Genomic DNA, 14,320 nt, shown 5'->3' with positions numbered 1-14,320 from the left:
GTTGCCTGCCTGAATTTGGTGATTTGACTAAATCTGAACAGGCTTGGTCCCTTACTAATGGTCATGAATGACCAGGAAGTGTTAACTTTTTCTTTTCAATGCTGAAAATTGATTCTGTACCTTTGGGACAAAAAGAAACAATTTGGACTTGGGTGGGGTCTGTCTTGAAACTGTATCAACAATCCCAGAGACTGGCTGCAGTAAAACCATAATAGCCAAGATAAGTTTAAGTTCTGATGCAAGTGGCTTCAACATAAAACCCAGTCTGAGTCAACTAATCAACTTTAAATGCAAAGCTCTAATGTGGGGCAGTGTTTAAGGATGTTTGGCTGAGGAGGGGGTTGCATAACGTGGATCAAAACCATGAACTGTTCTTGGAATTTAGTGTTTAAAGCAGTTTGGCAAAGTGGAATGCAGCTGGAAATATGAAATCTATGTATTTTCCCTTCATTATAGTTGCTTTTCATTAAATACAGCTTGGTTATCGGTGAAGTGTATAGAAACCATCTTGAATCCAAATCATGGAAAAATTGTTCTTTAGGAACTGCTTATTCTGAGCCATAACTGGAGACGCCAACTCTGGTATAGATGAACTTCAGAGTTGGCAGTGTACATGGATTCTGGCCAACATCAGCAAGACTTTACATCTGAATAATGGCCAGTCTTGAAGTCCCAAAGGATAACACACAAGGCTCAGGCAGAGCATTGTCAATAGGCCGTGGGGGATCATTTATAAATTGTCACACTGCTGAGCCTGGTTTAAGACTTCAAACCTCTTCTGTTTTAAATTCTGTAGTGGAGTGAGTATTGGGTGTAATTTTGCTTCATGTTCAGTCTCTCACGAATGGGCCTAATTTTAAACAGTATTGATAAGGGTATTAAAGCTGAACTTCATAACTTGCATTACCTACCTTGTCAGAATTTGAGGGGGGACTTTGATTTAACTGTAGCATTTTCTGTTTTCTCTGTTTAGTCATTTAAGCAGGTAGAATTGAGTTTTCTGTAGTTTTAGAATGATTCCTCTCAAGGCAGCCAAAACCTTCAGAACTAAGTTTTCTTATGAAGGTAAGAAAAGGGATAACCTTAGCAGTGTCACTTGTGCAACGGGTGACTCACTTGCCTTTGCATAAGGATTTGGGCTCTAATTGCACGCTAGGTGGATGGATTGCTGATACTATTTTGGTGTAAGAGTTGCTGCACTGAGTCTACTTAAACTTGGATACTTAAAGTCCATGATGTACACCTTTGAAGGCAAACAACATTTGAAAGGTTTAAAAGCATTGCAGACCCTCTCCAATAGATGTATGTTTTGTAGAAATGGATTAACTGGTGATTTTTGTTGCATTCTTATTTAGAATGGGCTTTACTCTGGTATGTCAACTTACTGGGTTTTTAACATGTTTAAGCCATCGCTCAATAGCTTAACAATGCAAACTTGTCACTTCTCACCAGGAGTTGTCCTTGACTTGAGTAACTTTCGTAAACCTGGCGAGAAGACCTACACTCAGAGAAGCCGCCTGTTTGTTGGCAACCTGCCACCTGATATCACAGAAGAGGAGCTGAAGAAAATGTTTGAAAAGTACGGTGAACCTGGAGAGATCTTCATAAACAAAGATAGAGGCTTTGGTTTCATTAGATTGGTAAGTGGTACATGGCACTGTAGTGCTGGCTGGCTTTCACTCATTTTTCAAGTTGGAATATATTTTGTTTGAAATGGGAGTAGAAGTTAAGGTAAAGGGAAAAGTGGGTTTATCTAGTACATGTGCATTGTGCTTCCATCATGTTGGTGATTTTGGTTATTGAAGATCAAATTCAGTAATAAAAGGAGCAATGGAGAAGTCTGAATCACTGGAGTGTGGAGTAGGTGTCCTATAAGTTTCAAAATTAAATTTGGTTCCCAGTGTGGGTGTTTTTTTAGAGTCCTCATTTTACGAAGAAATGGGTCATATGATTGGTTCTTTTACCGTTCACATCTTTTAAGTCATTAATGTCTAAGTGGAAATCTAATGGAAGTTAAAATTTAAGGTGTTTAAATTTAAAATATTTTGGGCATTTCCACTTTAGCAGTATGATTGGTCATGTCCAAAGGGGAGCATTGTATTTTATTGTCTGGTAAGAGTATAGTGGATCTTTAAGATATTCCCTTGGAAATTAAAGGATTTCCCAAGTAGTGTGGAAACTTCATCAAAATGAGTGGTCTCTTTATGAACATGCTTTTAACATTACCAGAAGTACATGTTCTAAGATTGTGTGAACTTTGTTTGGTGACAACTGCAAACTAGGCAGTTATCCTCTCAGGTCGGCCACATTTCAAGGATATTGACTTGGATGTATGCAAAATTGCCAGAGACTGATCCTGTGGTAGTCCATAATTAGAATTTAAGTTCAGAGAGGAGGGTACTAGTAACATCAAATCTGGGTAACCAGTTTGCAGTCCTGTTTTACGTTTTGGGGGGAGGTTACATTGAGTTTCTTTTACTAAAAAAAAGCCTGGAGCATTGTTCAAAGCTTTTGGTTTAATATCACTGTCCAACTTTTGACATGGTCTAATATTGGCTGTGACCTTAACTTTTTGTATCTTGCTTTGCACTTTTGAGTGTGCTCTTAGCAATTCCTTGCTAGCATGAATTAATGTGGTCTTGTGGAAGTTTCTTGATCTGCCATTAACATTTAGGATAGACTGGTAGTCTCTTCTGTGTCTTTGTGCTGGTTAAGATTGGAATTGAAAATTGTATCCCTCTTGGAGCCATGTGCAGTTGTGTGCTATGTAGAAGACCTACACAAACTTCTCAGTTTGAAGTCTTGAAAGATTCTCTCGAAAGATTGTCTCGTGGTGGTAGGCTGATGCTATTATGCCTGACAGACTGTAACGACTGGTCTGTCTTATCTGGGAATAAGTGTGGAGATTTAAATTGTGGGCTATGTTGGTGTGGACCACATCAAGGATATTTGAGCCTGTAGTGGGTGGTTTGCTCCAGAACATTGGTATTTAAAGTTGAAACCATGAAAGTATCAGTTTTTCAAAGTTGATACAGTTAACACGTTGGTAATGGCCCATAGCAAGATGTTTTGTTTTGATAGTTAAAACTTCAATAGTGCTAAAGTAAGTTCCATGATCTTTAGGGGATGTTGAGTATTTGTATCTAAGCAATGAAGTAGCAGTTTATTTTAAGGTTATTTGGATCTCCTTATGTTGTGGGTAATTTTGACATGAGTTTTTGGGTGGGTAAACAATCTTCCTGTAGTTCAGGGGGGTTGAAGGCATGATGGGTGGTGCTAATCCCTGGTAGAGTGCAGTCTTCGTAGTGAAACATTGTCAATTACACTGAAATGCAGTTACAAAGGGGCCTCAAAGTTCAGGCATCTTTCTGTTTAAACTGCTTGCATCACATAGTCTCGCTGTGATGCAAGTGTAGGTTTACGGTTTGCTTTGTTGGAATGACCAGTAGAGACTTGTCTGCCTAAAGACAGTGGGCAGGAAAATGTTAACTCATTGCTTTGTACCGGAGTATATTTGTCAGGAAAGCAGAGTTCCTGTGTATCCTGTCTCCTTTGCAGGAGACTTCCCTATATATTTGAAAAAAATATATATGTATATATGTGGACATTTTAACTAGAGCTTCTGATATAGAAGCATACTTAAGGTAGTAAGATGGAAACTACAAGCTGAGTTGCTAAGCATGCATAGTAAAATGAATGGTTCATGTGGTGTACAGAGCTTGAGTTTTAAGTTTTTGTTATGAAAAATGAGATCTCTATTGATCTAAAACTAGAGCATGGTGCTTTGCTGGGGATGGTCTACACACCAATTTGGTATTGGAACAGAATGACAATGCGAGTAAACTGCAGTTTTACCGCAAACTGCATTTGGTTCTATAGCTATAGTTTCTACTTTGTAGAGCTCAGTATCTACTGGACTGCTTTCATGTAGTAGATTTTTTTTGTACCCAATCCTTCATAAGATTTGCAGTATCTGAAAGTGTCTTTAAAATATTTTTGAGAAGCTTTTTTGAAGCAAGTGGATTTGACTGACTGCAGGAAGGGGATTAACTCTTTCTGAGCAGTAGGGAGCAGATGAATCAGTGTGCAAGTTATAGGAAAGAGGTGTAAGCCTTGCCCCAGGGGAACAGTAAGTCTTGACTACCATTTACTCGTATGTTGCATAACTTGATCCCCTTGGAATGAGGGAGACTAGACCATTGACCTAGTATTGAGGCATCATTTTGTGTGAAGGCAACATACTATTGGACTGTTCTCTCCTGCTTCTAATGTGTATAGAAAATTCCAGTATGTCTCCATATTCTTGGGCCAAGTCAGATTCTCTTCCATGTGGGCAGCTGATGAGTCAGTCACCTTAGCTGGTTAAAGAGGAGTTGGTGCCTGTGTCATGGATACTGGCACTGGATAAGTGGCTCTATTTTTAGTCTGGTGGGTGTCAATAGCCTAGCTATTGACCTATGACTAATAATGTATGGAAGCATAGTAGGTTTTATGCTTTTACTCCCGCTCTAACTTTGATCTGTGTGGAGTTTCTGTATGTGTAAGTGGAGGAGCAGATTTTGCTTTGTGCTGAAGGATGAGATAATGAAAGACTAGCAGTTTGCAGCTTCGACACTAGTTAAGGGATTGGTATGGAGATGTGCTTACAAGTAATGGGCTGGTGCCATTTATAGTTGGTGGAAGTGAACAGTGTAGCAGTTGCCTTATTTATCCCCCTTGAAATGCCTGATGCTGACTGCAGATGTAGATGCAGATGTAGGTCACAGGCTGAGCAGACTGAGGTATAATGCTAATACTCTATAGACTTCAAAGGTATTTGGGGTAAACCTTTGACATTAGGTTGGATAGTGACTTAGTCTAGCAGCACTTATGGTAAGACGCAATTTGGGAATGTTATTGGCCACTGCTGGTTTCACCACAGCTGCACTCTGCTGGGAGTATGTCCCTTTGCTCTTTTCAGAAGTGGGACAGTAGCAGTAATCCCAATGATGCTTTGAGAAGCAGGTGACACTCTTGGCAGTCTTATCCCAGTAGCCGCCTGTATTTTGCATTGGGTTTGTAGGCTTTTCTTTTCCTGATTAAATACAACTACCAAATTTCATGGCAGTTCAAGATCAAAACCATTAAAGTTCACTGCACACTGCCCAGTGGTTTGCTTAGAAACCAGCTTAGGTTTAGTGATGGAGGACTGTCAGGCTTTTCAGTGATTGGTGTTCTCCAAGAAAGGCTAGAAAATGTTCTGTGCTCCTCTCACCAAGTTCAAAATAGAAGCACTAATATCAAGCTGATAAATCATAAACTACCAGCAATTGGTAGTCTTGCTCAGATTTTCATTTTTTTTAAAAGTAGGTTGGAAGAAAATACTCTTACTTTGAGATTTGAAAGACCTGAAATTTTAAATCCAATTCAAACTAGTTTTACTAGTTTGACCTAATACTCTCTAGTAACATCAGATTGGGAGAAGCTTCCAAAGTTGAATTTGCTGAAGGGGCAGCCTGCTTAACCCCAAGTTTAATGGCTCCATGGACAGCAGCAGTTAAGTGGCAGCTCCTAAATTTAAATCCCTTTGCCTCTTGTGTGGTTGTATGGTCTTTAGTTGCATTCAGGGCTTCCACAGTTCCATGTGGGAAAACTTGCCTGGTGATGGACACTCCCATCTTGTAATTTGTGTAGGCTTTGCCTCGCCCCATGTGCAGTATCTGACATCAGAGTATGTAGAAAATTTGTGCTGAATTTAGTCGCACACTGTTAGGATTTCATTCATTGTTTTTAATGAACACTAACGTTTGTATACCATGCTGCTTTAAGTGTTCTGTGATTTATCTCTGACAAAACTGTCACTTCAAAAATGACAACTTTGGGTGGGGACCACTGAGTCTAGCGTTTAAATCCATTCCTATTGCAGGGTCTGAATCACTACCTTCGCTTTTCATCTTGTTTGATCTCTTGTCAGGTGAATTCTGCCCCTCCCAATATTTGGTGGTCTGCCCATTTGTGTGTACATGTGTACCTGGGAATTGAAGTTGCGATGTGTGTTTTTGTGCCTCAACCTGTGGGTTGTTGGATCTGAGGGTTGAGATTTGGCTCAGCCCAAACTCCTCCCATAATGCATCACTCATCTGGTATCTTCACATCCCTGTTGCCACTGTTGCTATTTTGGTGTGATTTTTTGAATTGTCAAGTGAATTAAGCAAGCTTTCTGGGTACTTTTCTTAGCAAGCTTTTCACAGCTTTGTGTCTTCCAGTCCTGTCACTTTGAGTTATTTAAAACAAAAAAATAGGATTACAAAGTTGTAGGGATATTTTTTTGGTCACGTGCCTCTTGGGGGGGGGGGGGGGCCTTCCCCTTCAACTCTACTGGTGTTTTGGCTTGTGAGGACCTTGGCCAGAGAAAGCCAAGGTCCAGAGAAAGCTAAAGGAAATAGTCCAGCAAAGGTTAAGTTGAAAGGAGTTGGTGATATCACTGTAGCATGAGCTAGGCTGTTCATCTTTCCTTAACTAACTGGGACTACATCAAGAACATGGCTCAGATGAGACTCCTTGCTCCATTATAATTTTAATTTGGTTGTAAGGAAAGGCAGAAGTCCATAGGGTCCACCAAATTCAGATAGCAAGATCCAAGGCAGATCCAACATACTAGCAGACAAGTGAAGCTGGTGTATTGTAATGCATCAGAAGGGTCCTTACAGGCAGTGGCGTCAGATTTTTCAGCTGCTGGGGCCAGCTTTGGTGTGCCTTATTGGCAACCCTGGGCAGTTCAAGTGCTGCTGAGTCTTGGAACGCAAGTTTAGTTGGCTCATGTACATCACTTTTCTCTGCAGTATTCAGATTTTGATTCTGAAGACCTGTTAGCATTCACCTCTCCACCTGAGTTTTTATCCTTTGGCGGTACCCTTTATAAGATGGCTGCCTTCACCTTGTAGTCAAATATTTTCCAAGGTTCTGACTAAGTTCAGGAAGCTCCTCTTCCTCCCTCTTGGAGGACCATTGGTGAGTCTAGAGTCCGTGCAGTGTTGCAACCAAACTCCCTTATGCACCTCTCAGAATCCCAATTGGTAGATTTTAGTAGTGCCTTCAGAATTCTGCAAGGGAGCATGTGATCTTAACCAAAAAAACCCCTTGCCCAATAACAGAGCAGAATGTTTGACAGATGTTTGAAGACTTGCACCTTGGCCACTCTGAACTTTTAACTGACTGTTCCATGTGCTCAATACAAAGTCCAAGACCATGGGGGATACAGAGGAAGAGCCTCCATGGCTTCCAAGTGACTAGCAAGTGTGGCTATGATGCAAGGCCGCTACCATGGGGGCAGTCGCACATATGCGACTGGCTGAGGACTCTGCCTGTTTCATATCTGTAAAAGCAGACATTGGCCCTTAAAATGGGCAATCTTTTGTTTCCCCTTCAGTTTTTGAATCACCTTGGGTGGGGGGGTCCAAGTCTGTAAATTGTTTTTCCATTCTCCCTAGAAATCACCCCAGCTAACCTTTACCTTCCTCAAGAACTAGTGCTAGATTCCTCCCATTTTGGTTACTGAAGTGGGAAATCCTCCCCAGAGCAGCTGAGGCCACTGACCTCCAGCCCTCCTTTTCCAGAGAGGAAGGCTCTTGCAGCCAGTGGAAAACTGACTTTGCACATTATATACGCAGCTTTGTTTTTGTGTGAACTTTTGTATGTGAATTTTGGTACAACCTGCAGTTTGAGGACATCCCCTTTCAAGTATCCTCTGACCAACAAAGCAGCAAGAAATACTACTGTATAGCAGGACCCCTTACTTAAAGGGTCAATTCCTACAGTATACAGGGAAGATGTAGGAAAAGGCTGCACCTCTTCTAGACCCAGAAGTGGAGGCATAAATTTAAACTACTTTACAAAACCTAGCCTTTCTGAATGGTGAGCATTTTGAATTTTAGTATTTCCAAAGTGTGCTACCACCCATTCTTCTGCGGGAATACAGTAACAGGATCTGTAGTCTGCTTACCTTCATGTAAGTACAGGAACACAGGTTTCTGGGTAGGGGATCTGTTACCAGGTCTATGCCTCAACTCTTTCACCAGATGTTGGGCACCGGTGTTTGCCTTCTACATAACTGTGGTAATTTTATCTTTACATGGACAGTAGTCTCATCCAAGCCCAGTTTGTAGCAGAACTTGCCAGCTATGCAGATCGCCATGGATTACTCCAGAAGGTGGATCTAACATTAAATTTCCAAATGTAGCTGTTCCCCAGTACCAGGGCTACCTTCTGGGGGGATGGAGGGTGTTTTCATAGGGAGGAAGGCCTTTTTTGGTGGACAGAATCCAAATGATCTGTTTCAACACCTTGGGGACTAATACATTGAGGTAGTTTTGAGGGTCCTAGGTTACATGGCTTCTTGAATTCACATGAGGACCAGTTTCAAAACTTGTCTCCATCACTCCCTGAAAAATCTACTCCTCTGCTTAGAGCTGCATTGGTGGGGAAATGACATCTTGCAAAATCCATGATTTCTTTGTTCCCTGCTGCAGCATTAACACATGGGATATAGCCAACAAGGCAACCAGGTGCCTGGCCAGTATACTAAAGCCTTTAGGTTGCCATAGGATATGCTGTACATTACTAGTGCACTGCTCAGTAAGAGAAATCTGGATGTACCCTTCTCAGAACTTCATTGCTGCCAGTTGCCATTCTTTTGATTGTTGGTCTGATTGCCAGTCGTGATGTGCTGGTGTACTTTGGTTCAGATAAGTGCCCCATTGGGGTATTTTTCCTTGCTTTTGGTTGCTTTGTGTTTCTGGTTAGTGTCATCCAGAAGTGAAAAATGCAGTTGTGGAATCTAAATTCCCCATTAGGACTGCCACAAAGCAGTGTTTGCTTGGTTGCTCATGACCATACATCTTAAAGTATTGGTCAAGTTTTTTTGTCCCTAAAAACGCTCAAGTTGCCTTCCCTCCCTCAATTTTTCTAAAGAATCTGTCTCTTTAAAAAGCTTTGCTCTGGATGTAATTGAAGGTACTTCTAGGCCTGAAGTGCAACTGCTAATGAAGAGGAAGGCGAAGACTGTTAAGTGACAGATAAAGGAGCCAAAGAAACCCAAGCCTGATTAAGGCCCAGAGGTTCACCCAGTTTGACTGAACCCACTGTCTAGTTCAGAGACTGGTATGGTTTTCAGCCGGTTGCACATCTTTGGAGGCCTTGCAGGTGTCAGTGAATGGAAGGACATAGTACAGTTGTATAAAATTTTACCATAACAGGTGTCCTTTTTACTGCTGCAATATTCACTCCGTCCCCTGGTACCTTTTTCTTCTGGGTTTATTGCTCAGATCTTACTTGGACTGCTGTTCTTGCTGGGGCTCTTGTTTCTGAGGAGGGTACATCTGGATGTCCCTTTTTATGTCCTCTGCTATGCAAGGAGCATACTAGTGATGTATGGTGCACCTTACAACAACCTAAAGGCTGTGATACGCTGGATGTCTGGTTGCCTTGTGGGCTGTATCCCATGTGTTAATATTGTAGCAGAGAAGGACCTCTTCTAAAATTGCTTTTCTTAAATGGCCATATTTCTGCTATGTCCATGAATCCTACATATGAAACAGATATGGTACATCAGCAGGTGGTTACCCATTCTTTGCTCTGGTTGGCCACATGCCAGTTAACCAGCACAGAGGATAAGTTGCCACAGTCTCTTGCATATCAAGTTGGGGGAACTGGTTAGATGCTCTGAACAAAGGAAGTTAAAACTGCCAAGTGGAAAATGTCAGCCTGATGCCAAGAAAATGGTAAGCAAGAGTTATCCTGGTAAGTGCACACTTCAGCAGTGTCAGCATGCTTTACTAGTTCCCTATGCTCATCTGCAAATGAAGTTCATCTCTGGCTGCCCAGATGGGATCTTGTCCACTTTTTGTGAGTAAAGTATTTACTTTATAAGCTGATGTCACTGGCATTTTGAAACAATTGCTTCTGCTCCTGTGACGTGTGGAGACTGCTCTCCTTGCTCTCACCTCAGCTAGGCAAATTTCAGTACTGTAGGCTTTGAAGTAAAATGAATCTCATGGTATATAATTGGGACAGTTAACCATCTGAACTTAACCAGTTTTTCATGTCTAAGGTAGTGTCTGATGTCCTTGAATCAGGCTGTTCAGCTCTCAGTTTTGTGTAACATTTAACATGCTCCAGACTTAACTGTTGGCACTTGTGGAGAGTAAGCACTGGAAACCACTAAGAAAGCAGACCCATTTAAGTGAATTGTAGACTTCTGCTGTTTATAGAAAATGGGTCCCTGACAGTTGGAACACATTTATCAGAGCTAAAGCTGCTACAACAGCCTGTTTGACAGGAATGTTTACACAGCCTGATTGAGGCTGCCACGTAGTCTCCTGTTCAAGCACTACCATTTAGGAAACCTTTCCACAGCAAGAGCAGAGTTTGCCTCTGCTGTATTTCAGAGCTTCCCGTGTCCACACCAGTGCTCAACCTATCCACCCTAAATAGTCTGCTTTGGAAATTTTTCCAAGAGTAAGTGCTACAGCGTTGACTAACATGGTATAATTGTGTAGATAATTTGGCAAACTTTAGAGGACATCCTTCTCTTTCGGTCCACCTAGGGTTGAGTTCCTTGCCCACCTTCTCACTCCTCCAAATCCATTTTTAGGAGGGGATATTCTGTCACTGTAGGGCATTTGGGCAGGTTGATACTCTTCCTGCAGGCATCTACCTCCAGTTTTGTGGACAAGGACTGTTATTGGCTGATGCACCTCTTACTTCGTTTTGTCCAGCTGTGGAGTAAGACCATTATTCATGATGTGTGCAAGTTCATCATGGCGGAAGTCCCAAGAATATTACTGCAGCATTTTATCTACACAGCTTCTAAAATTTTGGCAAATTGTCTACACAGCTGTACTTCCTGAACTGTGCCCTTGAGCATCACCGTAGGTGCCCCCCCAGGTGTTTATACAAATGCATGTTGGTGGTTGCACTGCACCTTGGTGTGCAAGGGTTCTGGGTGTTCCTGAATCTGACTATCTCCAAGTTGCTGACAGGTGGTCAGCCCTTGGGCAGATCCGTATGGAAGCCTTTTTTTTTTTTTTTTTCCAGTTCCCTGACATCTTAGTCTGCCACCTGGACACTGCAAGAGTAACAATGGCTGATCTGAGATCTGAGTCTTGTCAAATAACTCCTTCAATTTCTGTACTGCTTGGTACTATAGCAGCCTCTGTTAGCACTTCATTTCTGGTACTGAGAAAGTCCTGCAGTAGATTTTGTTCCATTCTACTCGCCCTTCACTTTGTACAAGACTGTTCAGTTTACAGAAACTTAATGGTGCAAGTCTCTCCTGTTTTAAATCAAGTATGTTGTCTCGTCTTTAAGCACAGTAGCCATGAATACTTTCTTGTGGGGGGGGGGGGGGGGCATTATGAAACCACAGCCCAAGGAATGTGGTCATGAGTTTTGTCTTCATATCTGTTCTGGCGAAGACCATGATCTTAAGATGGTGTGACTTCCATCCATATAGAAAGTACATAATTACTATGGTGTATATAAGCAAGGATGCATCTGATTTTTACCCCTTATGAGACAGTATCTTCAGTGTTTTTGTATAGCAGTGCAATTTCTAGGTGGGACCAATTTTCTAGCAAGTTGTCATTGTATCCTCGTCCCTCAACTAATTCCTCTGCCGTTGAATGGAAAAAAATTCACCTGTTGGTCAACTTCATCTGTCTGAATCTCCTGTTTCGACAGTGCAGTAGCTATTTTGCCCTTATAAGCTTCCCTGGGTGTTTTGCCCCGCATTTACCATATCTGACAATCCAGGGCCAGTGGATCTGCAGCTGGTCCTATCTTGCCTATTGGACCAGCATTATTTGGATATCGCCACCTTAAACCTAACTTGCATGGCTTATCTGCTTCCAGTGAGGACCAGTAATCCAGCATTCCCTTCTAAGGTAGTTCTGATTCTGACTACCTCTCTCCCAGCCCACTAGAAAACCATGTAAAGACCAAATTGGGAAAAATCTGAGGTCCAGGATTGAACCCTTACTCCGTTCAGCCTTGCAGTGCTTGGCCAGTTTGCTACAGCCACTGACTCTCTTCGATTGTCTGCTATTTTTCAACTTCCAATGAATTCCAAAGGCACTTTATTTTGTTTTGGGGCACTTCAGACCCCAGCATGGGACCTTGCATTTTTAGACTCCTAGACTTTCGCTAGACTATCCTTTGAGCCTCTGATTCTTCCTCGGTCAAGGCTTTGAAAGGTTTGATTTCTAGTTTGTGTACCTGTGCTACATGGCTTGTACTGTAAGCAAACCTATCAGTTTCTCCAGAGTCCTCAAGTTTTTCTAATGTGACCTCAGACTATCCTCAGCCGAACTGTTAACTTGCCAGTCTTCCAATATCCTGAGAATACCAGCTCCTTGCCTTGGATGTACATGGACAGCTTGTACCTCATTCTGTAAAGGTAAATCCTAAGGAAACTAAAATCACGGCCATCTAGTTACATACTTGAATCTGTCTTTAGGCCAGTAGTCTTATGCAAAGTGTATTCTAAAATGTCCATATAATTTTCTATAGCTTCATGTGCTGCATCAACATGGTCAGCAATACACACTTGTATATTATATATATGTGTTATATATATTTATATATATATATATATATATATATATATATATATATATATATATATATATATATATATATATGTGTGTAAATATATATATATATATATATGTGTGTAAATATATATGTGTGTAAATGTGAATATATATGTATGTGTGAATATATATGTATGTGTAAATATATATGTATGTGTAAATATATATGTATGTGTGTAAATATATATATGTATGTGTGTAAATATATATATGTATGTGTGTAAATATATATATGTATGTGTGTAAATATATATATGTATGTGTGTAAATATATATATGTATGTGTAAATATATATATGTATGTGTAAATATATATATGTATGTGTAAATATATATATGTATGTGTGTAAATGTGTATATGTGTGTGTAAATGTGTGTATGTGTGTGTAAATGTGTGTGTATATGTGTGTGGGTAAATGTGTGTGTATGTGTGTGTAAATGTGTGTGTGTATGTGTGTGTATGTGTGTATATGTCTGTGTGTATATGTTTGTGTGTGTGTGTGTGTGTAAATGTGTGTGTGTGTGTGTGTGTGTGTAAATGTGTGTGTGTAAATGTGTGTGTGTAAATGTGTGTGTGTAAATGTGTGTGTGTAAATGTGTGTGTGTAAATGTGTGTGTGTAAATGTGTGTGTGTAAATGTGTGTGTGTAAATGTGTGTGTGTAAATGTGTGTGTGTAAATGTGTGTGTGTAAATGTGTGTGTGTAAATGTGTGTGTGTAAATGTGTGTGTGTAAATGTGTGTGTAAATGTGTGTGTGTGTAAATGTGTGTGTGTAAATGTGTGTGTGTAAATGTGTGTGTGTAAATGTGTGTGTAAATGTGTGTGTGTGTGTAAATGTGTGTGTGTGTGTAAATGTGTGTGTGTGTGTAAATGTGTGTGTGTGTGTGTAAATGTGTGTGTGTGTAAGTGTGTGTGTGTGTGTGTAAATGTGTGTGTGTGTGTAAATGTGTGTGTGTGTGTGTGTAAATGTGTGTGTGTGTGTGTGTGTAAATGTGTGTGTGTGTGTGTGTGTAAATGTGTGTGTGTGTGTGTGTAAATGTGTGTGTGTGTGTGTAAATGTGTGTGTGTGTGTAAATGTGTGTGTGTGTGTGTGTGTAAATGTGTGTGTGTGTGTGTGTGTGTAAATGTGTGTGTGTGTGTGTGTGTATAAATGTGTGTGTGTGTGTGTGTGTGTAAATGTGTGTGTGTGTGTGTGTAAATGTGTGTGTGTGTGTGTGTGTGTAAATGTGTGTGTGTGTGTGTGTGTGTGTAAATGTGTGTGTGTGTGTGTGTGTAAATGTGTGTGTGTGTGTGTGTGTGTGTGTGTGTGTAAATGTGTGTGTGTGTGTGTGTGTAAATGTGTGTGTGTGTGTGTAAATGTGTGTGTGTGTGTGTAAATGTGTGTGTGTGTGTGTGTGTGTAAATGTGTGTGTGTGTGTGTAAATGTGTGTGTGTGTGTGTGTAAATGTGTGTGTGTGTGTGTGTGTAAATGTGTGTGTGTGTGTAAATGTGTATGTGTGTGTGTGTAAATGTGTATTTTTATTTTTTTATTTTACATTTGTTGACTGGGCTAGTCTAGCTGGATATATATCCATTTACAGTAGAGGCCTGGGGAGAAAAGCTCCAGTACAGTTAAAAATTGCAGTGATGAATATGAATAAAACAAAAAATTACTATGATAAATATGACTAAAGCAAACATTTTCTACATAG

The 14,320-nt window shown here is 40.7% G+C and overlaps 2 protein-coding genes across 9 annotated transcripts in view; both read left to right on the top strand.

The window, feature by feature from the left end:
* The window catches only part of LOC122789416, a 1,105,687-nt gene that overhangs the window by 150,251 nt on the left and 941,116 nt on the right, over positions 1-14,320 (top strand). The gene's annotated exons all lie outside the window — the stretch shown is intronic.
* Positions 1-14,320, top strand: part of NONO (non-POU domain containing octamer binding) — a 677,532-nt gene that overhangs the window by 34,136 nt on the left and 629,076 nt on the right. For all 7 annotated transcript variants that reach the window (XM_044056848.1, XM_044056846.1, XM_044056852.1 and 4 more), the window contains exon 3: positions 1,453-1,640. In XM_044056848.1, coding sequence (XP_043912783.1) covers positions 1,453-1,640 — 188 coding nt within the window. The remainder of the gene's footprint in view (positions 1-1,452; positions 1,641-14,320) is intronic.

Source organism: Protopterus annectens, chromosome 14.part0 (genome assembly GCF_019279795.1).
Source record: "Protopterus annectens isolate FY-2018-M chromosome 14.part0, PAN1.0, whole genome shotgun sequence".
NCBI classification, from domain to species: domain Eukaryota; kingdom Metazoa; phylum Chordata; order Ceratodontiformes; family Protopteridae; genus Protopterus; species Protopterus annectens.
This window is presented reverse-complemented; position numbering and strand designations above follow the sequence as displayed.